We start from the raw sequence: 25,157 nt of genomic DNA on the forward strand, positions 1-25,157 counted from the left end.
CTCTCCCCCTCTCCCTCTCCCTCTCTCTCTCTCTTTCTCTCTCTCTCTCTCCTCCCTCTCTCTCTCTCTCCCTCTCTCTCTCTCTCTCCTCTCTCTCTCTCTCTCTCTCTCTCTCCCCCCTCTCCCTCTCCCTCCCTCTCCCTCTCTCTCCCTCTCTCTCCCTCTCTCCCTCTCCCTCTCCCTCTCTCTCCCTCTCCCTCTCTCTCCCTCTCTCTCTCTCTCCCCTCTCTCTCTCTCTGCAGCGTTTCCCTCGCTGTCTTTTTCTACATTTCCACTCCTCCTCGGCTCTTTCTCTCTCTTTTTAACCCCCCCCCCCTCGGAGGCCTCCTGAGGGTTGGGAGAATGAAGTACACAAACGTAACCGGTGAACGGGATGAGCACTCATGTTGTTGACGGGAGGGAAGAGGAGAGAGGAAGAAATCATCGCAGCGTGCATTTCCATTCCCGCACCCGCTGTAATGCGAAGAAATGAGAAAGTTGGGGTGAATTCCCCGCAGTATGCAGACGCACTTTGCTGCCGTCACTCACGCGGCGTGGGGCTTTTGATCAGAGGCCTCGTCGGTGCATCGGAGGCTCGTGACCGCACTTGGCAAGATGGAGCCATTAAAATCCCCCCCCCCCTCACCAGTCTCTCTGTCTCTCTTTGTCTTTCTCCCTCTCCCAACTGGGTCACCCACTGGGAGGGACTTCATTCCAGAAGGTAGCAGCACTAATAAGTGGTGCTTGGATCGGGACGAGGACGTCTGGAATCAGGGAGCGACTATTGACTCAACCTTTGAACCCCGGTGATCATTAATACTCATCTACTATTGGAATTAACCTGCTGGGTGGAAAATACTACTAACTAAGTACATTTACACAAGTATTACACTGAAGTAGATTTAAGATATGTGCACTTTACTTTAATATTTCCAATTGTATTTCACAACAATTCACATGGAAATATTTCATTTTGTTTAACTCTGCTGTATATTTGACAGCAGTTACTTACTTTACAGATTCAAATGTCACATCTAAAACACATTTAAGAGTTGACAACATATGTTACGACCCAGCAAATACATAAATCCATTACAATAAGTTCCACGTCGACACGCTACGTATTGAAGCTGGGGTTGTTAGTCTTCTTTATGTTATTATTATTATTGTTCATGATGATAATCCAGCGTGACTTCCTTCAGTGATTTCGGGGCTTGTGCTTCTATCTACTTTCATTGTAAAATAGTGAGCAGTGTATTTAGGTTAGAACATGTTTAATATCTAGAACACTCCTGCTAGTTAACCCTAATGAACACCCCAGCTTTCCTCTGCATCGACTCATACTAAGTACATTTTGCTGCATAATTGTGAATAATAGGTTGTTGTTATTTCAGGATGAGGGTACAGATATTTATGATTTTTTTTTGTTCTATGAATATATATATATATATATATATATATATTTTGACAGAATGTCTTTTCAACATGCTTGTTATTGTAACCTTGTCGCTCTGCCCTATCCGCTACTGTGAAACATATTGAAGCATCTTCCATGTGTGACGCCTCACTCGTCTGTTAAAGGAGAAGCCACGTGAACCACGACGTCTCCTCCGGTTTGATTCCTTTGTTGGATGGTTCGACCTTTGTTGCGCGTCATCCCACTCTTCCTCTGTCTGTGTCTCCTGCCAATGAACGATTTTACTAAAAAGACTCATTAGCAGAAGTGTTTTAGAAGAGTCCCTCTTCATCGGATCCCTTCCATAGATGAGATGGCCTTCACCGAATTGTTTTGTTGGATTGCTTTCTGTCTCCCAGGGACTCACAAGTACTCCCATCGCTCCCCTTCCACCCCGTTACATCACAAGTATCCTGTTACTTCAGCTACAAATGTCAAACAGTCAGACACATTTTGCGGGCAGAGAAACGGCTAATTTGGGCTCAAAACCTTTCACTGTGTGCAATGTAATGAAGTGAGTTCTTTGAATGGCAGGAATCACAACGAATAACAAAGACCAGCATGTGTTTTGCACACTGAGGGGCGGATTCACAGAAACGATGGTGTGCGCTTTTGCCCCGGCTAAACCCCCGAACTGCGCCGCCAAAATAAAAGCATCACAGACACACACACACACACAGTAGGGGTGACTTTCATCAGCTTCTTCAGAGAGCTGAAGCATATTCATGAAGGGCTGTCCACTCAAACTTTTTGGGATGCAGAGAACGTTGTGACACAAAAGTTAAGAGATTTAGATAGTAGTAGTAGCTCTGCTGTGTGTTGTGTGTGAATGAAGGGAGAGAGGTGAAACGAGCCACCGTCCGACCCGGTCCACTTTCAAAGCTTGGACTCTTTATTCTCCAGTAGCTCGAGTATTATTTCTACTTCTACCACCATGGGTGACAAACATGACAATTTAACAAATAAAATCCCAAATCTGAAAACCTTATTTACAAAACGCTACAACTCAAACCTGATGTAATGAGAAAAGAAATATGGTCGGAAATGATGAGAAACTGCTGTCACAGACTGGTCTGGTGATGAAATCACACAAATACCCTTTTTTACGATGACGGAAACAACTTTCTCGCCACGCGCAAGCTTTTATTTATGGGTAGGCTTGCAACCGCCAAAAATGGCCAAGGCCGGACTGAAGCGAAATCCAAATGTTTCCATTTCACCGTGCGGCTACGAGAGCGGTTCAAGGCTGAAACCTGTAGAAACAGATTGTCGAAGCGGCCCACGGTGCGATGGGTTCGGAAGAAATAAATAACAAAAAAAAGGAAAATGTTTGTGCATTTGCGAGGTCAAACATTTCGTCGGCGAGTGGCGTCCGTGTGCGGCCGGGACAGACAGGGAACCAGAGACAGAGTGACACTTACAGAGTATGATGACACTTCCACTCCGCCGCCCACTCCTCCGCACGACCACACTTCCTCTCCGCCTTTGCCGAGTCCCGGGACATCTTCCATGCACGCTGGGTGTCACAGCAGACGGATGACTGGCTTCAGCAGCACCATGCCATTTCCCCCTCTCACACTAAACTGTCAGACACACACCCTCCTCCTCCTCCTCCTCCTCCTCCTCCGCCACGCTTTCCCGGGCCTGCCGGGTCTTGCTGCTTCTTGGCCCGGACTGCGATTCTCTCTCACACAATCACACGCAGACACAGGATGAGGCACGCACACACACGCACACACACGTACACACACACACACACACATTCATCCACAAGTCCATGCCTCAATCTTTCTTGCTGTGATTTACACTCGGTGGGAAACAGCGCGGCCATGTCACATACATCCCACTAACCGGCTCCGGGAGCCTCTCCTCCTCTCCGGGCTAAGTGAGTACCAGATTGCGTTCGCACTGCATTGCTAAAGGTCACTCTGAGAGATCTCGCCACACAAAAAAACCACAGCAGACGTCGGCCGTCACCGCCCGATTGCTAAACAATAACAGAATGCTTTACATGAAACGGCATAAAAATCCATCAGCGCTGTTTTACAAACGACACCCTTGACCTTATATAACTGTTACAACTCTCTCTGCAGTATGAATGATAGATGATTTGAAGAGCGATGACTGCTGTGACTGAGTGCAACATTCCGGCCTGCCCGCACACACACACACACACACACACACACACACACACACACACACACACACACACCCCTAAGCTCTGTGCCCAAGCAGCTCCCACCACCAGTAATCATTATTAGGACAGTTGCAACTGCTGCCAGGAAATTATCATAAGCAGCCTACTGCTGTTTTCCTCTGCCTTCCAATGACTGGAGAATAAACTCTGAGGAAAAAATAATAAAACAGAATTGGGCATGAAACAAATGCTAACCCCCGAGACAGCACACAACAAACAGAATATTCAAGAGAGGAGAAAAACTACGGAGAGAGATGGAAAAAAAAAAAGAAAAGAAAATGTCTCGCCCGGAGAATTCACAATGTGCCAACGAGAAAGCAGCACGCTCTTACAAATCCAAAAAATTGCCACCAATTTGCTCCCGTTGGTATTTCCGGAGGGGTCAGCGGCTTGTTTGCGTCCCCCACCAGAGTCCATTGACAAAACACGGGCAGCTACTGTATTCTGGAGAGAGGGGCTCCACCAGCACTGCGGACCGCCGTTCATTAGTATCAACACTCGTGCATTTCAGTTCATTTGCAAAGCCGCACTAAGGCCTCTGGTAGGATCCGCCCCTCCTCCGCCGCCCCTCGAAATCTCTCGTAAATCTCAGAGCCTCCCTTCTTCCACCGCTGTCATCGCAGAGAGCCACACTTTTCAATTTCTGGAGTGAGGAAGGGACAGGGGGTAAAAAGCCTCTTCCAGTATTACATCTTTTCTACTTTATTACCAGTCTTCTGGAAAACGGGGGCAGCTTTGCAGCCCGGCTATCTGTTTACATTTTCTTTACAAGACTATATTGGAATTATAATTGTGTTCTATGGCGCCTTCTTTTCGGCGCCTTGCTCTGTTTAAAGGTCCTGTGGACCTGGGGAGATGAAGAAAGATGGACCCCCTTTTGAGGGATTCGATTACTGAGGAAGAGAACGCAGCTGCACACCGGCTCTCTCTTTCTTTCTTCTTCTTTTTCTGCTTTTCCTCCAGGTGACAATCTCTGGAAAACGCTCAATATCAGAGCCTGGAGCGGCGAACGCAAACAAAAAAAAACGTTCGGAAATCATTCATTTCTGCAAACAGACAAAAGGAAATATAACGTGATAATAGTTTGATATGGGTCTAATGTCTGCTGCTGGACTGATATTAATAATGCTTTATTGACTCCAGACCAGAGGTCCCAGTGTTGAAGTGCTGCTTACTGTTGGTTGCTTTGATGTTGTTCTTGAAAACTGGCCTTTAAGAAATATTTATATATCTATAAATATCTATATATCTATAAATATATATATATATATATATATATATATATATATATATATATATATATATATATTTATACAACAGCATACAATGCTTTTACACAGGTTTTAAATCCAGCCTTTGATTTATAATTCAACATAGTGAATATTAAGGTTGAACTAAAAACTCGACGTCCATTTAAAAGAGTCCAGTTTATAATACAGTGCTCTGTTAGGAGGACAACTACTGTAAAATAAAAAAAAAAAACGATTTGAGAAATGAATTAGTTTTGTTTCGTCGAGAACAGAAAAAGAAAAGCTTTATCTTTGAACACAACGTGACATGCAGGTTACACAAACACAGCATAAATATTCCATCACAGTATGGATAATTGCTGATATTCCTGCAGCTCAACTACATTGCGCGGTGCAGTCGAGTGAGACAGTGAATTTGTATCCTTAATAATGTTTGGAATTAATTAAAATGCAAAGCCGCGAGCCCAGAGTGCAACCACAGGTGTCTGTGAAGAGGAGCGCAGCGAGAGCGACTGTGATGAGTGCGAGCCTCCACAACTCCATTGTCCATTTAACTGATGATTTCTAATTTCATCATTGCTGCTCTTATTATTATTTTTGCTGCCATTTGAATGAGATGGGTTTGCCATTTTACACAACAATTTCCTGTGTAATATCATTCTATCAATAAGTAATTACTTGCTTGGCAAATTGCTGTGCAAAATGTTCATCGGAGGGGAGAAGATCCATATCAATTGTTCATTTGCATAATGCAAATGAATCCACGGAGGGGAGGGAAAAAAAAAAAAACCACAACAAAAAAAAACAACAACTTTGCTGCTGCCATGGCTGACAGTTGGATGCCAGCGCTGATGCTGGAAAGGCATAAGTGCCTTTACTGCAGAGCAGCACAAAGGTCTGCTGCAGGAAAAGTAAACTGAGTCCAAGCCCCGAACTAACGGAGCCATGATGTTGTTCTTTCTGTTTGTTCTCACAGATACAATTTCAACGGAAAAGCCGAGCAATATTTGACGAGTGCAGCGGGGGTTTGTGAGCGGTCTGTCCTCATGTTAGAACTCGGGCATTAGCGGAGGATGAGCTCCCCGCCGCTCCATTAGGCTTTTCCCCCTGATAGAGCAACAGCATGTTAGCCCCCTGTTTACTTAATATGCAGGATCCGGCCCCGTCTATTTGCCTCTAATCAACTGATAAGACGAAAGGCCTTTTCTACGGCCCCTGGAGGATGAAAACCAAACTCCTAATGGTCATTAGTAGCAATTAAGTTCCGTAACTGGCAACCCCCCCCCCCCCCCCCCCCCCCCCCCGCTTAGGCTGCTTAGGCGCATGTGGATCAGACGTGGAGCGGGTGGAGGCCCTGGACGCAGCTCCGGAGCGTTTCGGGATGCTCTTCTCACATGGCGGAGGCTGACCACGGCCGCTATCAGACAACGGACACGTTTCCTGTCCGACCGCCTGCTGCGATTGTAATAAGTTGATATTTGGCGTACGTGCTATGCAGGGCGCGTGCACGTGTGTGTGTGTGTGTGTGTGTGTGTGTGCGCGCTCAGTTTGAAAGCACGCTCTCAGTGTGTCAATTGCTGTGTGACTCAAAACAGCCCTCTACTCTCCTCCACTCTGAAAGCGTCATTAACAACGCAGCACTCTGACTTCACTGTAATTGCGGCGTTGTCAAAGGCATCTTGAGGACACCACACGGGGCTACAGTGTGTCCGTCCCAGCATGCACCTCCCGATTAGCCAACTCAGCTCTTTTTTGCTCGCAGGATTCCGGAGTCTTGTGATTTTTATGCAAAACCGCCCGAGATCAAACGGCCTCTGCCCTAATCCCCCCAGAGTCAAACCTGGGGAGTGTGATCCTTATCGACGAGCGCAGAGTAGAATCCCATTCCGTATGCACAGAGACCTTCCTGGCATGCAGGTTCCCTCCACGCCGGTGATGCAACAAAGGCAGGAATCCCACCCCTACGTTTGCCTGGTAAATGTTCAAGCAAAGATCCAGATCTGAATACCCGCCTTGATCTGGTGGCGGTGTTTGCTGAAGTCACACAGAGCGCTGCTCAGTTAAACCCCTCCGCCATACTTCCATCTGCGCGTCACCTGCATGTGATCCACTCGTGAATCCCCTGAGATGAAAAGCTCCTGCGGATGAATAACTGGATAATAAATGGGATATTATGACTATTGTTGAGCTAAACTGACTGAATAGCGGCGACATCACAAGCATGTTCCATTGTTAGCGGGGCGTGGGTGAGCGGCAGCCTGTACTGTACGATGAGGACAAGTGTACTGTAGGATTCAGCTGTGCAAATACGACAACAGGAGATCCTCACACACGCTCAAACACACACACACACACACACACACACACACACACACACACACACACACACACACACACACATGGTCAGAAAACTAATAAAGAGGCATCGCGTTGCTGCGGTGTGGTAATTACGCTTCCCAGGATGTCAGCAAGGTATTTATATAAAACAGCAAAGAAGAAAAGGTCATCAAGGCAGACGAGACATTAGCATTTTGACTGCACACACACACGGCGCGGACACACGGGTACAACAGACGCGCCAAAAGGATAATGTCATGTTTTCTTATCTGGCCACTCAGTGAGACGCATAGACAATGTGTGTTTGCACGTGCATCTGTGTTTATGTGCCCGCGCGCCACTGCGTGCATGGAGGGACGCTGATAAACATGCCACATCTTGGCAAGTGGTGATTCAAGCGGGCGCCGGCGTCTGTAAACACTGGGAGTGCTTCACAGATTGAGATGGGGGGGGGGGACCCGTGTGACCGCTCCCATCCAGATGGAAGGCTACAATGGTTTTGGGGTTGGCCCAGGTCATTCTCCCCCCGATGACAAACCATTCAAAGATCTGTGGAGCCATTAAAATATCGCCGCCTCACCACAGCTGCTCCTCGTCTTCATCAGCTAACGGCGGCTCCGTGACGCAGACGGAGCGCAGGAAGTAGCGTGAAAGGGCAGCGTGCCATTTGGCAGAGTGTTCCTCCTCTTGGAGGCGAGGAGTCATCTCATGAGGGGAGGGGGAGGGGGGGGGGTTCCCTCCAACACACTGCTCCTCGTTTTTTTTTTAATTTCAAAGTATCTTTACGCTTTTTGTGTTCACTGCTCGCTACTTAAAGAGAATTTCCTCAAAGGATAATATTGTTGACAATGTTGTATTTTGGGATATTCAGTTCAATGCACGACTCAAATGGCATTCTTAATCGCACAAGTGGATTACAAATGGAGCTTTTACTTTGTTTCAGCACTATTTTAGAACCATATCGACAAAAACAAACCCCAAAATACAGCATTAATTATGAATGGCAGCAGAGTGACGATACACCCAGGTTACGTGTGAATGTGAGTGTGAATGTGTCGATGTGTGTTGAGCCCTGTGACAGACTGGCAGCCCTCTGAGGGTATACCCCTGCCTCATGCCCAGTGCATGCTGGGATTGGTGCCAGCCCCCTGTGACCCAGAGCAGGATAAGCTTAGGAGATGGGAAGCTCTGTTATAATAACAAAGTCATTCATGCATTTACAATATAGTCATTGCAATATTGTACAGACAGACAGTCTATGTTTATAATATTAAAGATAAAAGTGACATAAAAGTTCAGGTCATTTATTGGGCAAAACTATAACTTCCAAAAGGAGGAAACGTTTATTCTGCTGTTGTGACCATTACAATAGTATTGTTGCTATGCAACTTTCATATTGACTGACAATGTCAGTATTGTGATTTGATTGGTGCAACGTCTGTGTGGGCCAGCAGTTAAGAACAGCAACACGGACAGTTAAACGGTCAGTGGGCGTAAATGGTTAGCCGTTGCACAACCGTACAATAAAACCTCTCAGGCTGCACATAACCAGGCCGTTCTCACATGTCATTGGTAGCGATACATACAAAAAGCAATGCAATATGAATATAATCCAGGGAATTGTGAGCCAGGACAAGTGACAAGTGGCTGGTTGGGCCTCAAATCGACGGACTCTCACCCAGGAGATCGCCGTCAATGTCACGCCTGTGGTTCTTTTAACCAAACCATAATCTGCTCCTCAGCCTAACCGAGTTGCGTTGCCTAAACGCAGCAGGGACCGATTGAAATGTTCCAATTATAACTTCTTCTCGTAGACGCTCTAACAACTGCTGTGTGAGGACGCTACTGTATGTGTGCTTGTTGAAAAGAAGGAGAAAACATCTCTCGCATCCACGTCTGAAATGAGTGTGGCATTCTCCAGTCACTTAACGTTGCTCTTTCTCTTTCTTACTGCCGCTCAGACATCAGTCTACCGCTGCCATGGGAGCTGGAGGCTGAGCTTTTCACAAATATGTACAAAAAAAACAATTTCATGAAAAACACAACAACAATACGCAAAGTAGTTGTAGTATCAACATAGTTTATACACAAAAAAGTGAAATTCATAATTCGAACTCCGGTTCAACTTTCTTGTTGGTTAATAAAAAGCGTTCCACGAGGCTTCATCTCGTGTGACGCCGTCACCGAGTCGTACGCAAGCGCCCTACGCTGCCTCGCCGCATTCAAACACTGTGATAACTTAACTAAAGGCTCGCGCTCCTCCAACATTACACCAGTCTGGTCTTTCATCAAATTCATCTGCGATGATGTTACACTAATTGGATGTTCTATTATTCATAATAGCAGACGTTTTTCTTGGAACTCTGCCTTTCATTAAAACACAATAGAAGAAGACCGGGTGTTAGCAAAGATTTAGTTAATATTTCATCAGATAGACCATCGGTGCACGTCCGATCCACAAGCACAACAACGGGCAGTTGCAGCCAGGATGAAGGCAATTAGCCAGACTTCCATAACAGAAGGCCTCTACCCCCTAAAAGCTTTTCACATATTTCTGGCATCCTCTATTCGCCGTCCCTCAACACCTCATTTCGTTGCCATCGAGAGAGACGGAGCAGCTGAGAGGGCCGACGTAGCGCCGCGTCCCTCTTTGTGCACTCGGCCGCTGGCAGACAAACGCACAAACACCAGGATTCTTTGAGAACAATTCGAACATCCTGCGCGCACGGCCATGATTCCCATTAAGCATTCATGATTCATCTGGATTTTATATTATAGCGTTGTGAATTTTTCATGCGTCTGCCCCTCTCCTCCTCCACTTCCCACCCACCCCTGTTCTGATCTGGAAAAAAAAAAGGAGAATTAATCAAACATAGGAGGAAAAAAAGAAAACATCCAAAGTGTCAATTTCACACACATACACACACACACACACACACACACAAGAAATGTGTGTTTCCATCACCAGCACCTGCTTGTTACATCCAGGGTATATTTTTCTGAAGTCAGTTCATTTTTAAGGCTCAGGCTGGATGTGTCACATGCACCTTGGAGACACAAACACAGGGAAGAGGCATTGTTAGAGGGATACAGGTGTCTTCACAGGTAGAGTGTAAGTCGGGTGGGAGAATAAAGTATGGGGGGGGGGTGCTGCCCTTTTACGTTCCGCCCCCCCCCTCCCCTCCCGTGGCTGTTACTTCTGCTCATTTTTTTGTTCTTTCTGCAGAAGGGATCATTAAACCGAAATAATTCATTTGTGAGAAAGGTCAAAGCCACAGTCTGGTGGCACCCAGATACCAGAATCAGGAGTGGTTGCATTGAAGGGGAGAAGAGAGCAAAGGATGAGCATTGATTTCTGTGTGTGTGTGTGTGTGTGTGTTTTTTTATTGTCAACTCCATGATTGAGGTGAGCAACCTTCTGCCATCCACTCAGCAGGGATGATAATCATCATCTTTAATACCTGTTATAGGTGAAGACACCGATCTCCAAGTAAATGTCACATCCACTGTTTACCGCGGCCGCTTTGTTGTTATTATTACGTCGCATGAGGCGGGTGAGCGAGCTGGGGAGGGAACTAGGGAAGGAGTGAGGAGGGGGGAGAAGTAAGGAGGCGGAGGAAGAGGTTTGAGGACTGTCATCTTTTATGTGCCAGAAATAGGCACTCACTCCCCCCTGCTGATCCAACCCCCCCCCCCCCCCCCCCATTGTCTCCCCGGCCTCCAGCCCACGTGCTCCCAGCAAACCGTGAAGCCAAAATGCACATCCAGTCGCACAATAACAACATCCATTCTTAACAAGATTACTCCCGCAGTCCCAGTTTGGCTGATGGGACGTGTATGGGAGCGGAGGCGCAGGGATAAGCCGCCTGCAGCATTTCACATGCGCTGGGCTCCATCCATAGGAGAGGAGCCGCCTGGGGAGCGCAGCCAAACACTGAGCCCACAAGAGTACACTGGCACAGGGAGCCGGGTCTTTAGCTGCCGCCGCCGCCGCCGCTGTGCTACCATGTCAGAGGCAAGGGCCAATTAGCAGGTTTCAGATAATCATAATCTTTTGATTTGAATAATCAGATTTGAATAATTGTAACCTCATTTACTGCTACCGACGCTTGGCCGGTGTTTTGACTGGGAAACACGCCGCAGCTTCATAAGTAAGCAGAATGTCCGACATCAGGCTCTTTAACGCCGACTTAATTTAGTCGCCTCTCGCTGCCTGTTCAGAAAGCGATCTCGCGCGGCCCGGTGTTCTGTCTAACACAGCAACAACTGCTTGGATGTCAGCACGAGACGAAGGCCGAGGTGGCTCAAGCCCACCAGATTGCGAATGCGTCTCTCGACGTTTCGAAAGGGAACCGGGCTAATTTAGCCAAAGCGGCGCACGAGCCAAGCTCCGAGGTGAAGCGCTTTAATTCCTATAAATTAGTTAGAGCAAAGTTCAAGGCAGAGAGCCAGATGATTTAGCCTGCTAAGCGTTCCACCTCCGCACAGGCCGGGCCCGGTGAGCCGGGGAGAGTGAGGGAGGAAAAGTGAGGAGAGGGGGAGGGAAGGCAGTTAAAAGGGGGCTGGGGTGGGGTGGGGTGGTGGTGGTGGTGGTGGGTGTCGGACTTAATGGGAGAAGAGGGCTTTTTTTTCGGACTTCCACAGGAAGAGTTTGACGCCGTTGACTGACAAAACACTGACTTGGGAGAGGGTTGAACGCGGTGGTGTGGTCCAAGGTGAAACCATAAAGGGCCCATTTACTATGAATTAGCACACTGATGCCCCCCCCCCCCCCCCCCCCTCCCACGTGAGCTCCTCACTGTACAACATGGATTTAATCACGCTGAGCCACAGATGCGAGTGATAGCGGCGAGCTTGTTATTTTGCTCAGGGACCACGAAAGCAGCGCGAATGGATGTGCTTTGCTGTTAAATTATAATTGCAGCTGATGCATGTACACAGGAGAGCATCCGGGGATCACGGACGAGACGCGCCGTGCGCCTCCTCACGATACACTCAGCTGAAACATGATTTCTGCTCCCTCGTGAAAATAGCCGGGGAAGGAAAATGCGGTACAGTACGCGATCGAATGCACGGCGGTCGCCAGGCGCATTCATGCGAGAGGAGAGGCGGGACATTGGGAGCCGCGTGTTTGTGCATGCGGGTGTGTTTGTCTGCCAGATTTGAACGCGGTCTACAGTGCTTCTATTAAATGATCACTGACAGGCTGATTATATGACTTGGCAATAACATTGAAGATAGAAGCAACGGCGATACAAAAAGCATGAACGCCAGTGACGATGAGGTCACCGGCGAAGTGGAAATACCACCGAATTCACACATATCGAGCAGTTTAGAGAGGAATCTTTCATGGATGTGACTCCGCTGACTCTCCGGCTACGAAGCTTCACGGACACGCTGTGTTTACCGGCGCACACACACAACCCCTCGTGTCTAAATATACTCCATCCAAGCCTATATCGTTTTAATCCATAACACCAAATAAATGAAGGGACTGCTGTATGACACAAACACGCGCGCATGCACGTCCGCAGCTTGTTAATGGGAACCAGGGCGACAACACAGAGCCATAGACAACCTGTCAAGCTCTTGGAGGGCAGCACTAATGTGATCCCACAGCTCTATCAGAGCCACCGCTGGGCCCGGTGTTTTATTACAGACCGGGAGGGACAGACAGAGGGAGAGATTGGAAAGCAAGAGGGAGACTGTGACCATGGACCCATTGATATAATGGCCCTGCCGGCATTAGTGATATACTGTACAGGTGAGCCTCGGGGAGAGAGAGGGGAGCCCGGTAACAGAGAGGGAAAGGAGGTAGAAGCAGAGGGCAGAGGGATGTAAGCATGCTTCTTTTTCCTTTTTTTTTTCTTTCTTTCGTAAATTACACAAGAGGAGGGGATGGAGATCTAAGAGCTGAGAGACAGAGGAGCTGCTGCTACACTGCAGCTCAATACGGATCTTTGTGGCGCTGCCTGAAGAGAGATTATAGAGCTGTATTCCAGGAGCTGTTGTGGGTGTGAGAAACCGAATGGCATGAAACGAAGTCCAACAAACATCGACGGTGCTTTCCATTCCTGGATTTGATGACAGCTTCTTCTTCTTCTTTTTTATTCAACCCGCTCCCACTATGGCACTGGAACCTGTGTCTAATTTGGGCTATATTTCAGAATGTATTATACCCGAGCCAATGCTTGTAATTTATGTGTCATAATGGCCATCAATCACTTGCGATAATTCGGCTAATATTACTCGTTAACTCCCACTCCTCATCCATCAATCAAAGGCAGAGCCAGACATCCGCTCGACTGTTGGAGCCGGAGTGAATGCAGATTAAGGTCGGGGATCTTCGCTAATCTGGTGGGGGCCACATCGGCGCGACTCAGTCGAGAAGGGGGATCAACCTTCGCTCCGTTGGAAACCAGCATCAGCGAGGGCCTCCGGCAGCACCGGGGAGTCTCCGGCGGCTGCATTTAGGACTCAATCCCGCCTTAGCTTTGACTCGCTGCCCCCGCATTTCCGAAGCCAGACACTTGGAGAAGATTTTAACAATATCATTGTACCGCACCCTATTGGCACTGGAGGCAATCTTACTCCGGCTCAAGAGTCGCTCTCTCTCCGTAAACTCCCCGTCGCACAGAGAGAAGGAGGGAAGGAGGTGGAGGTGGGGGACAGAGGCAGAGACCGAGAGAGGCAATCCAGCCGAGCAGAAGTAGCGCGCATCAGTATTTATAGACTTATGTCCCACATCTTGTACTAGCAGTCCAAAGTGCAGAAAGCAACAAAAGGAACAAAAAGTTCTGAATTGAATTCTTAGTCGATGTGGTAAACGTTGAATAGCGGTGAGCCATGGAAACTCCACTTTATCAGATACGCCATTCAGTAAATGAATAAATACATATTAAGGGCACCTGCTTTTTTCGAGGAACACTCGGAGCTGTGGTCTCTTTTCCCCTGAACGTACCTCTAAAGGTTACACTATTGTAACCCTAGTTCTATCCGCACAGGTTGAGCCCCCTGCTGGACTGTGTGTCATGTTCTCCTGCGATCACAGGCACGCATTCGCCCCCACACTAATTTTGCTTCAGCGTAACCGGCCAATCAGAATGTGCCTACGCGAATATGGTCAGATGGCACGGTATAAAGGGCAGCACCACCAGCTGCCTGTTATTGCACATCCTCTTCAGCTACAGCGGTAGAGCGCTCCACCTGTGCTTACAAAACTAGGTTTACAATACCTTCACCGTGGTTCTCCGCCCTCTACTGGAACGTGGAAACACGCTCTGCCGCTACATAACATTGCCCCAACCACGCGGATCGTGACCGGCTCGAGGTTAGTCGCCACAGCCGGCCTGCTTCTTACGCTACGTCAATGCACATCGGTGATGTGCATCAGTGGGCGAATGCGTGCACTTGATAGGAGGAGAGTATTACCCATCTGTTAGAGGGTACGGCCTGTGTGAGTTAGAACAAAAAAGAAACCATTTCAGACCACTCACTACTGGAAAAGGGGTCTTCATTTTTGAGGAGGGAGCACAGCAAACATCACTTACATTACAGAACACCCCCTCTAGAAAAACACCTTTTAGACTTCCTGTACTCCACCAATCTGATGCTACTGTGGACCTTCTTGTTGGGAATCCAACAGCTTCTTTGGAAGAGTGAAGCCTGTGTTTCTTTCCCCCAGCACACAAAGACAAAGCCATTTCCTTTCTTCTGAACATATCCATTTTCAATAATCAAAGCCTTTTTTTTCTCCCCTTTTCTGTATCACTGTCAGTCTTGCAGTTCAGCCTGAATTGATGAATATTAATGGCTGATTATCAATTCTCTTTGTGCAAAAAAACACATACAATGCCGTGGTGGATAACGGCGTTGGACAATGGGATGAGGGATCAGTCTATTTACCACATCTGCTCCCCAATTTGGCAGACTTGAATCCACCATTATCAATCCTCACACGCCATATGCTGAATGATCGCCGCCAAGTAAAGGAGCCTTGAAAAGTTACGTCTGAGGCCGTCGGATCCGGCGACGCTAACTGCCGTGAATCTGCCTCACACTACAATCAAAGAATTCAGATGTTGCTTTGGTGCAAACACAGCAACTTGTTCAGTGTTTGTCTTTTTGTTCAGAGGCAACGTTTTGCCTTTAATGGCCTGATGTAAATGAGCTGCTTCTTTGTAGGTTTGAATAATTGAAACGGCTTTGATTGAAGAGGCAAAAATGGTGCGAAAGCACGGCTGACGTTGCATTGAGGCTGGATAGGCCTCGTGCCAAAAAAATCAAGGAAAGTTCTCGAACAAGACTACAGAAACCTTATATACTAAAGAACACTGATTCTATTTTAAAACCCGGGCTACAGTTTTCCATCATGGCTGTGCAATTGTAAATCGAGAGCTGCTTTCCCTTAAAGTACCCTCCGCTAGCCTTCCAATGGCCTACATGAGAGTCTTTACTCGCTGAAGTGGCGTCTCCCACTCGTCGTCAACAATGGGCCAACGCACGTCGCCTCACTCAGCCCGCGCTATATTCAATCCTATCGGCCTTCAACACTCCATTTGCCTATTTCTACCCTTAATGACGGGTTATTTCTGAACCGTCCCCTGGCTCACGATGAGTAATCCTAAAATCCCTTCCAACGCCGTGTTCGTTTTTAAGCTACAGCCGAGCAACAAGCTTTCCACAGCTGTCTCCCCTGCTTCACTTTAACAGGTACCGCATGTCTGCTCCCCCGACGCCAACGGGACTGATGGGGGCTGACGAACACGCCGCTCAGTGAATCACAATGTCAAGAGAAACGACGCGCCCGGAGAAGAACAGCGAAAGGGAAGGGTGCTGTCACGCCTTGTGGCCGTCCTCCTCGCTCTTCCACAACCTCCGCCTCCTTTAAATCCTCCTGCCCCCCCCCCCCCCACACCCCCACACCGCTTTCCTGCATTTATGCTAATAGCCTCCGCTGAGAGAGAACACCGAGAATGACACACCGTTAAAAATCGATCGCGCAATCTCTCTCCGTCCCTCTCGCAAACACTATCTCTCACTCCGCTCCCCGGCTTCGGGTGTAGTCGAGGGGAGCCGCAGTCGCAGGCAGACGATCGGGGGACGCACGCGCTGTATAATTAAACCTCGGAGTGAACCGGCCATAAAAAACTATGGGATGGAAAGAGTCCAATCGTGGCCTGGACTTCCTTGATAATAGGCCCACAACCACACACGCAGAGGAAAGGGGGGGGGGGGGACTCTACAAAATACACAGGGAGCTGTATGACCAATTTGAATCACACCTTCCCACCCATTTCATCCATTTTTTAATTAAGCGTGAGAAAAGGGGAAGAAAAGGGAACGGGAGGGAGAGAGATTTATAGTCTTGAACCACTACAGTGCCATATTGGTTTAACATAGGACTTATCTCAGCTCTGCCAGCCATAGTCATGAGCACTTAACCTTGCAGTGAACGCAACCTATCATCATCATCATCATCATCGCCTCGCAAAAGGCAATGCCGAGTTCTTCTTCATCCCCTCCCCTCCCCTCCCCCCCCCCCTCCCCCGGCGCCCTGCCTTGTGCCACCGATCCTTGAATGTCCTTCGACAAGAGAGATACTCATACCTGTGACTAACCTGTCCTACAGTCAAGTTTGTTGCGAAGCATTAGCCGAGGCCTTGAGAGGAAGCATCCTTCATGCACACTTGATTTTGTGCCACCAATCCTCCGCCGACAATCCGAGGAGCGTTTCACACTCGGGCCACAGGCACACGGCGTGATATTCAGAGTGTGTGAGCTCGGAATTATGACTCACAACTCCTTCATCCATCTTGTTCTTCTGTGGCTTTCTTTTTCCTTTTTCAAGAAACATTTTCAAGTAATCTATCCATCAATATATAACCAGGTTGACATGTCGAATATCTGGCAGCCGAGATCTAACCTTTGGATTCCGAGCTCCCGTACGTATGCGGTCACCGCGGCCCCGGTGAGTGCTTGTTTGTTCCAGCGCTCTGACGAGCAGCCCTCGTCGAATCCAGCAGAGGCTGCCTAATTGACTCGCTTGAAAAATTAATGCATCACTTAACAGCATTTTTGTGTTCGTATGGTATTTAGAGAACACAGGTGCAAATCCCACATGGGGGGACATGTTTAATTGATGCAGCCATATGACAATGCTGGGGACAGAAGAAGTAGAAAGAAAAAAACTAGACAAGAGGAGGTGAAATTAAAAGTATTTAAATGGACCGGGTGACTTATTCTTCTAGTGCAGCGCCAGTGCTTTCAGTTGCCATGTCTGAGGGGGTTGGAAAAAAAATATATAGTACAAGGCACTACAATAGCAATATGTCATAAACAAGAAAGGCCTACCAATTAGCCACCACAACACTGTTTGCAAAAGCTATTACTGAACGAGATCAAATATGCTCATGGCCTGCATTCCTGCCCATGCCAGAGAGGCTGGGCAATATATATATATATATATATATATATATATATATATATATATATATATATACATATTCTGGGGGAGGGAAGAGAGCGTGGCAGCCAGGCGGACTCTCCCCAGGTGAGTCCCAGCAATGAGCTGTGAACAAGCTGCTTTGGCCACGCTGGCCAGCACCCTTCCCCTCCTCTGAAAAGCTGCCTGACACCTCCACACGGGCCAGGGAGCAGGTGGCCCTTAGCCGCAGGATTACCCCGCAGTTCTGTTCATTATATGGAGCCGCGGTGGTGAAAACCAAACCACAGCTCAAATGAAGTGATATGAAACCATGCCCATACACACAACACAAGTTAAAATAAAAAGAGACTTTCTCATGCACCTGTATTTTGTGTGGAAGATAGAAATTGAGGTAAAAATAAATAAAAGAATAGTTACATCCCGTGTGACTGCTACATAGTTTCTTGCATTTCAAGGACATCCAACACAGCAGAAAATGTTGCCACCATTATTTGATGAGAGTTTAATTATTTCCAAAAGCATTTTGAGACCCCCCCCCCTCTTGTTCCCATATCTCTGCTTCCCCTCGACAACCAAAACCCTCACACTGCCCATGGGAAGTAAAAAAAAAAGAAAACAGAGGGAGCATTCAAATGGCCGAATTAATGTTTCCACATGATAAGCGAGCTTAATATAACGCTGACAATCACAGCACTCACCCTGCCAACCAGAATTGGATCGGGTCCAGAAAATTCCTCCAGCACAAACATTTGATTCCAAACCCATCCTCTCTTGGCACGGCTCAGTAATCTTTGTCCTTCGCCAGGACCGCTCGCCTCCGCTGCGGACCCACCAGTTTGTGTGCTTTTGGACTGGCCTATGATGGGAGTCATAGACACACAAGGAACACAAGTAATCCACACCAGCAGCAAGGACATCCACAGATCCACCAGCATCTCCTCGGACCGCTTCGGCATCCTGTCGTTGTGTGTTTTGTTTGTTTGTTTGTTGGACGAGACTCTTCTCTCTCTCGGCCTCTGGTTTCCAGCCCCTCTCCTCAGATCAACGGCTCCTTCTTAGATAACAAGGAAAAGGTTACTTGTGTCCTCTTTGAACGGCGGAGCTTGCATTCATGGTGTGATAAAGGTCACTCGCATGGCTTGGCATGCCTCCATAGCAGTCGGTGAGGGGTTGAGGAGCGCGGCGCAGCATCCCGTTGGCGTTATTCCGAGGGGGAGACCTATAAGGGAGCAATCACAGTCGATTGTTAGCCGCCTTTTAGTCGTGTGAGGAGTTGTCGGGAGGAGGTGGGGGAGAAAAAGGGGAGGTAGGAATAAGAGAGTAGAAATATTTGAACAAATCAGATAAGACAGAGAGAGAATGAGCGAGAGAGAAAATTCTCATTTTCGTATAAGAAGTCAAGATGTCACTTCATCATTACAAATGATCTTTCTGTAGCAGACATGACCCTTTATTCCAATCTTGTTGTCATATTTTGCCGCTACAGGCGAACAACAAATGGGTTTGCCTGTGCTCTGAGGCTATCCAGCTCACAACATCAGATTGCCTCCCTTTAATCTGTTGTTCTGGGGATTATCCTGGAAAAAGATGTTTGAGCAATTACATGTTCCTTATGATTAATGCTTTCGCAACACATTTTGTTTGAAATGGTGTTTTGGGCAGCGATCAGACACCCGGTGCATGCACTGCACTAGTGTAAGCTCTAGATACAGTGGGTGGCTGCAGGTGAGCGCTACAATGTCAACAGCGCTGCAGCTCCCTGATATCATAGTAATCCAGATGAGATCAGTGTGAGGGTATTTAGACGAGCTGTTTAATCAAATATGTCATATTACAGCGGAAGTGACTTTTTTCAAATCAACACTTTTTTTTTTTAACAAGAAAAAAAATGTCCACATTAAATACAACAAAGTGACACAACTACGCAATAATGTCAACTTCGACCTTTAATAAAAAAAAATAGCTTTAACGTCCATTTAAGCCGCTCAGTCGCTTCCGCGTGAAACACACTGGTGCGCATTGTTCACCAGAGGAGGGGAAAAAAAAAAAAAAAGCACAAGGTTGGCTTTGAGCTGTCCTCGGCTGTAACTGCTGCAGGTGGACATGCTATGCTATGTCCGCCGTGCCGGTGTTAGTTCTGGTAACTTTTGCTACACGCAGTACGTCGCTGCGGTCACAATGCTGCGTGGATCCACGGACGCGTTTTCAAGGACAATAAGGTGTAACGTGTTCCACCTGAAGCCAACTGCGATGTCACAAAGTGTGGAGTGATCCGAGTTACTGTGACATCCTCCAACTAACCCGGAGACCAAAAGATGCAGGGACGGATTATTTTGTATTTTATGTATTTAAAAAAAAAAAAAGGAGAATGAAGGGAAATAAATAAAAATAAAAAATAAAATATCAAGCTGTTAAAATACTAAATTATAAGCCATCTGAATTTAACCATTAATATCTGATGTGACATAGTGCTTTTCCCTCTCTTTTTGTGTGCATTTTAAACCACTGTGGTGCGTGACTAAGCAGACGGTTTCAGCACCACGGGGTTAGGACAGCTCCCCGCCAGAACGCAGCCGCTCCAGACGGCTCGGCCGCGAACCGAGCGCCTGGCAGCGGAGGAGCTGTCCACGGTGCTCCATAAGCAGGCGCAATGCATTTCTGTTTTCCGACGTCTTCATCACCCGGCGGAAGAATTAAAACCGCAAAGTTTGAACTACTTGCCTTGAACGCCTCTGCGTTAGTCTGCGGCACGTACCCCGATCACCCGAATTCGCCCTCTCTCTGAAGTTTTACCCTTTGAGGAGACATCGCTTCCAATCAGCCCGCCTCTCAGTGCCTCAAATGTGGCACTAGAGCGCACAGGCGGTCCAATTAACGGGAAATAAACCACATACAGGCGGCGTGTGTGCGACTTCTAAACGCGGCAGACGCAAGGGAAATGTGAATAAAGAAGGAAACCCAAGTTGCAGACCTTCCGGTATACTTGCTCTGTCGCTCCGTGCCGGGGGGGAAAAATGCACTGCATCCCCGCCACGAAGAAGTCCCGTTAAACCCCTCCGACGCTAATCAGTAATACCTGTTAGGTTGATATAGCCCATCGCGGTGGCGGGTGTACTTACCGGTGGGACTTGCATCCTTCCCCGCTGCTGCATCGTTTCACTGTTCCTTCAAAAATACGCAAAAAAAAGAAAAAAGAAAGTCCAATGCGTTTCATTCGAGGCGGAGGGGAAATGAGAAACACGAACCAAAAGGAACCCGCGGAGAGGCTAGAAATCCGTCCCGCAGTTTGTCAAGGCGGAGTGACAGTGTTGGGGTTGTGTAGTTGAGAGCTCCGACAGGCTCGCCGGCCGACTGGAAAAGTGAGGAGGAGATGGAGGAGAGACGCGCGGAGGCGAAGAGAGCCTCCCCTCCACGGCGCTCATTGGGTTGATGAGGAGCCGGGTCAACAGGCGCACAAATGAATGCATGCCGCTCTGCCCAGCCACCGACGCGCAAAAAAGGTTACCGTCTGAAATTGCCAGCTATGCTGCAGCTGTAGATGTTTCATAGGTGTGCGCAGGTAAAAGCCCTCTCATTACTGCGTTCTTCTCCTCTCTATTCTTCTAACTTGTCTCTTTGCTGAGGCAGTGACGCATGAGTTGACCGTCAATTCTCTCGGTTATTAGCGGAACGGCACAGGCCACGGCGATTAGTGAAACGAAACCTAGGCTTCTCATTTACACTGTCACTCGATAGGGTTAAAGCAATGAGCAGATGGACGCGCGCATTGTAGCCCCAGTTGGCACAACAGTAACGCAAAACTACAAGTCTTTTGGGGGTCCCTGCATTCCCGCAGCCCCCTTAAAGTGACACTTCTACGGTTTAGTGTATTTGTATTCTTGACACATTAACGTGTCTGTGGGTGAAAAACTAAGTCCCACATCATTAAAAGACAAGGGAGCAGGGAGAGTGTGACACGGGTCTTATTAAGACAGTTAGTGAAAAGGTCATGCTCGTCATCGCGTGGCTGGATGTGAGTGTGTGAGCGTTTGACAGCACGGGGGGGGGGGGGCACGCTGCCGTCCACGGGAGAGAGCCCTCTAGTGTTTGTCCGGGTACTCGGCAGCAGCCAAGCAGGCCTGGGGGGGGGGTACTCTGACCAGAGAGGAGTCTCGCAGTACTGTCTGACCCCCCCCCCCCCCCCCCCCCCCCAGCTGTGAGACGCTCTTCATGAAACGCACTTCAGCCCCACCGAGTTTTAAACACTGCCTCCGCGTGCCGTCGTTCCAACGACGGCGTCACATTTTCCCACCACCGCTTCAGCGCGCGCATGCATAATATTCAGTGAGTGGAAAGAGTGAAATTTCCGCGAGCGCAACACGTTATTTGCGCGAGGTGCCGCGCAGCACCTTTCAACACAACAGAGCAGCTCCTCTTAGGCTTCGCCTGGCGGAAGCCCTTTTTGACCCGAGTGCCAGAGAAGCCAATTAGCAAAGACATCAAGTCTACCATTATTTATTTCTGTACCGTTTAATTTTCTTCCCACTCACACTTTGATGTTGCAGCTGCGTTTCAGATGGGAATTCTCCAATCATCTCTTTTTAAAAGCTCCTGCTGCATAATGCATTAGGCTGTAAATGTTGAGCCATGTTTCTCTTGCTCGATATGAGTGAGAATTTCTTTGACGGACACATATTGTGTGTGTGTGTGTGTGTGTGTGTGTGTGTGTGTGTGTGTGTGTGTGTGTGTGTGTGGATAGAGTTAAATGTATAAAACAGGACTGCTGCAGAGGGCTGGTCATTTAAAATCACTGTACATGTTTGAGTGAATAAAAAGCAGCGGATAGCTTAACCTGTTGTGATGTAATTACCTTTATGATGCATCTAATCTCGCCCTCTTTCTCTCTGTCTCACACACATATGCACATAACACAACACAGTGTAAACGCACTAATACAACCATGCAAAACACAATTCATGCTCTTTGAAACGTAGGTTGAAAGCTCTTTATTTACTTGGTAAATATTTTCCCTAAAGTTAACCCATCGATAAGACAGAAAACACTCACATGAATATTTGTATAGCAATAATGTCTTGGCAAGAGACACATTCAGTTGTGACACGTTTGATATTGGTGGTCCAGTTATTGAGGGCATCACAAGGTCCTCCTTCTTCATGCTTTATTCTCCTACAAATGTACATTTCTGCTTGTTACATGTATACAATCTTTTTTTTTAATAAAGAAGCTACTTGGTACGTTTAGGAAAAGATTATGCTTTGGGTTAGAATAAGTACGGAATTACTTTGGTGATAAAATTACGTGACAAATAAGTCCATGTTTACCTCTGATTTCACGGGGGACCCTCTCTTGCTCTTTATACTTCACCATGAACGATAACATGAATTACATGCGTATTGGTAATACATGACTTCCACAGCTTTGAACGGTGCTTGAGAACCGCCTGGGCATTGACACACAGTACTGAAGCTGTGTCCTACATTCAACTCATCTGGTACCATTTCACTGTTGAATAAAATCGTACTCTAAAAGGAGTGGGACCCACTGGGACCGATGCTCATTCACTTCCTCCTCCCAGGATTTCCCTTAAGATCATTTAGAAGCTGCAGTGACATCTAGGTGAATCTGAAACCATCATTCAAAATCCTGCAAATGAGACGGTTCCAGCTTCAAATTAGTGATTAATTCCACCGGCATGGCCCCTGCCAGTGATCAAAATATCAGATGGCTGTGAAAAAAGGCAAAGTAAGTGAAGGGGAAATGGTCTTTAGAATCCAAGCATCCTCAATCGATCATTAGTCACTGCTTTGTCAGCGGTATTAATCACAGAGCTGTTGCAGTGTGCGCCGCTGACTTCCACGTCTGAAACCCCGCACACCGAGTCGGCGCCGCAGCGGCCGCTGCCAGACGGAGACGTTGTTGTTTGATTCAGATTCTCTTCTGTGTTATTTGTTCGGTGACCGATTACCTAGAGCACGAGCACTCGTATGTTTAGTCACACCAAGGTCTTCTCAGTTGCAAATTTATGAGCCTGTTAAATTCAATTCAATGTATTTCTGTAGAGCCCAAAATCACAAATCACAAATTGGCCTCAGAGGACTTTACGGTCTGCACACATGTGACATCCTCTTGTCCCAGAACCCTCACATCAGAACAGGAACCCAAAAGAACCTTTAACGGGAGGAAAGAGGGAGAGACCTGTGGGAGAGCAACAGAGGAGGGTCCTCTCTCAGGATGGACAGAAGTGTGATAGATGTCATGTGGACACAATGAACAACACTACAGAGTTACAACACATTCACTGCATATGACAGAACCACGACAGGGGGCCGGACCAGGGTCCAGCTACAACCAGGATCCACGAGAACCTGTGAGGAGAGAAAGCACAGAGACTCTGGTGAAGAAGTCAGTAATGTGCGTTAATGGTATCGGTAATATAAAATAGTAATGTGAGTAATAAATCAAATTGATATTAGCAGTGGGAGTCAGCAGGGCCAGGTGTAAATGTCATCAAAGACACGTTTTGGTGAATAACCCACCAGGGCTGGCCAAGATTCTGACTCAACAGCCATCACTCAGTTTGATGAGCGTTCACCATAACAGCGTCCAGCCGAAGGCTGAGCTTATACCAGCGGCTACGCTTTTAGCTTGATGTTCTGCTTCTTTACTTTGCTAGAAAGTCAGAAAGTATAAAAAAAGTATCTTGGTTATTCAGCCCTGCTATTTTTAATTTCAGAATGCTTGATCAGTGCCACTTTGGATCTGATACTGACTCATGGAGGCACCCTTTACCGCCTTTGTGAAAGACACCGGGCTTTCAAATAACATCTGGGTCATTACTAGACCGCCAACTGACGTACTATGAAGAGCAAGAACGTAAATGTACAGGACGGCTGGATGGATGCATCAAACAAACACAGGACTTTCACCCAGGAGGCCGCTGTGAACATGAGTTTATGGTCTAAACTGCTAGTTTCAAGTCTTCTTCAATACGGAATGATGTTCATTTTGTAAATGATGGTTCCTCCATAATTGGCTCCTCCCTCTTCGGGTGCACGGTGCTCTCTGTTTTTGCTTGGTAGCTGCTTGGCAGCAGAACACCAGCTCAAAGTATAACTGTATTGCAATAAATGAACACAAATATATGACGAGAGTGTCCCTGACTCAACCAATCGTTAACGCCATGATGAATAAAATCGCTCCTTATGTACAGCCTATTTTCATAACGTTGATTTATTTTACTGTAGTTTTGTTACTTAATAACTTACATGCTTCACTAATGCCAGTTATGTTCTTGAACGTACTCATTTCAACCCAAACCAAGAGTTTCTTTTAAACCCAACCTCGTACTTTCTTTTGTAGGAACCTAATCTAGTGCTGCAGTTTGTTGCGTATAACTAAGTAACCCTATGTCAGAGGTTCATTATGAAATGACACCATGCATGTCTATCGAGTGTAAACAAAACTGACACTAGAGCGTCATAGTTTGAGGAT

At 47.3% G+C, this 25,157-nt stretch overlaps 1 protein-coding gene across 2 annotated transcripts in view; it reads right to left on the minus strand.

Annotated features, from left to right (window-relative positions):
- The window catches only part of cdh8 (cadherin 8), a 91,384-nt gene extending 70,300 nt beyond the window's left edge, over positions 1-21,084 (minus strand). For both annotated transcript variants that reach the window (XM_068710700.1, XM_068710699.1), the window contains exons 1-2: positions 20,786-21,084; positions 18,365-18,885 (exon numbers count right to left, since the gene is read on the minus strand). In XM_068710700.1, coding sequence (XP_068566801.1) covers positions 18,365-18,622 — 258 coding nt within the window. In that variant the 5' untranslated portion in view covers positions 18,623-18,885; positions 20,786-21,084. The remainder of the gene's footprint in view (positions 1-18,364; positions 18,886-20,785) is intronic.
- Positions 21,085-25,157: the final 4,073 nt, after the last annotated feature.

The sequence above is a fragment of the Cebidichthys violaceus genome, unplaced genomic scaffold (genome assembly GCF_023349555.1).
Source record: "Cebidichthys violaceus isolate CVI_PGR_0920_01 unplaced genomic scaffold, fCebVio1.0.p SCAF_16, whole genome shotgun sequence".
NCBI classification, from domain to species: Eukaryota; Metazoa; Chordata; class Actinopteri; order Perciformes; family Stichaeidae; genus Cebidichthys; species Cebidichthys violaceus.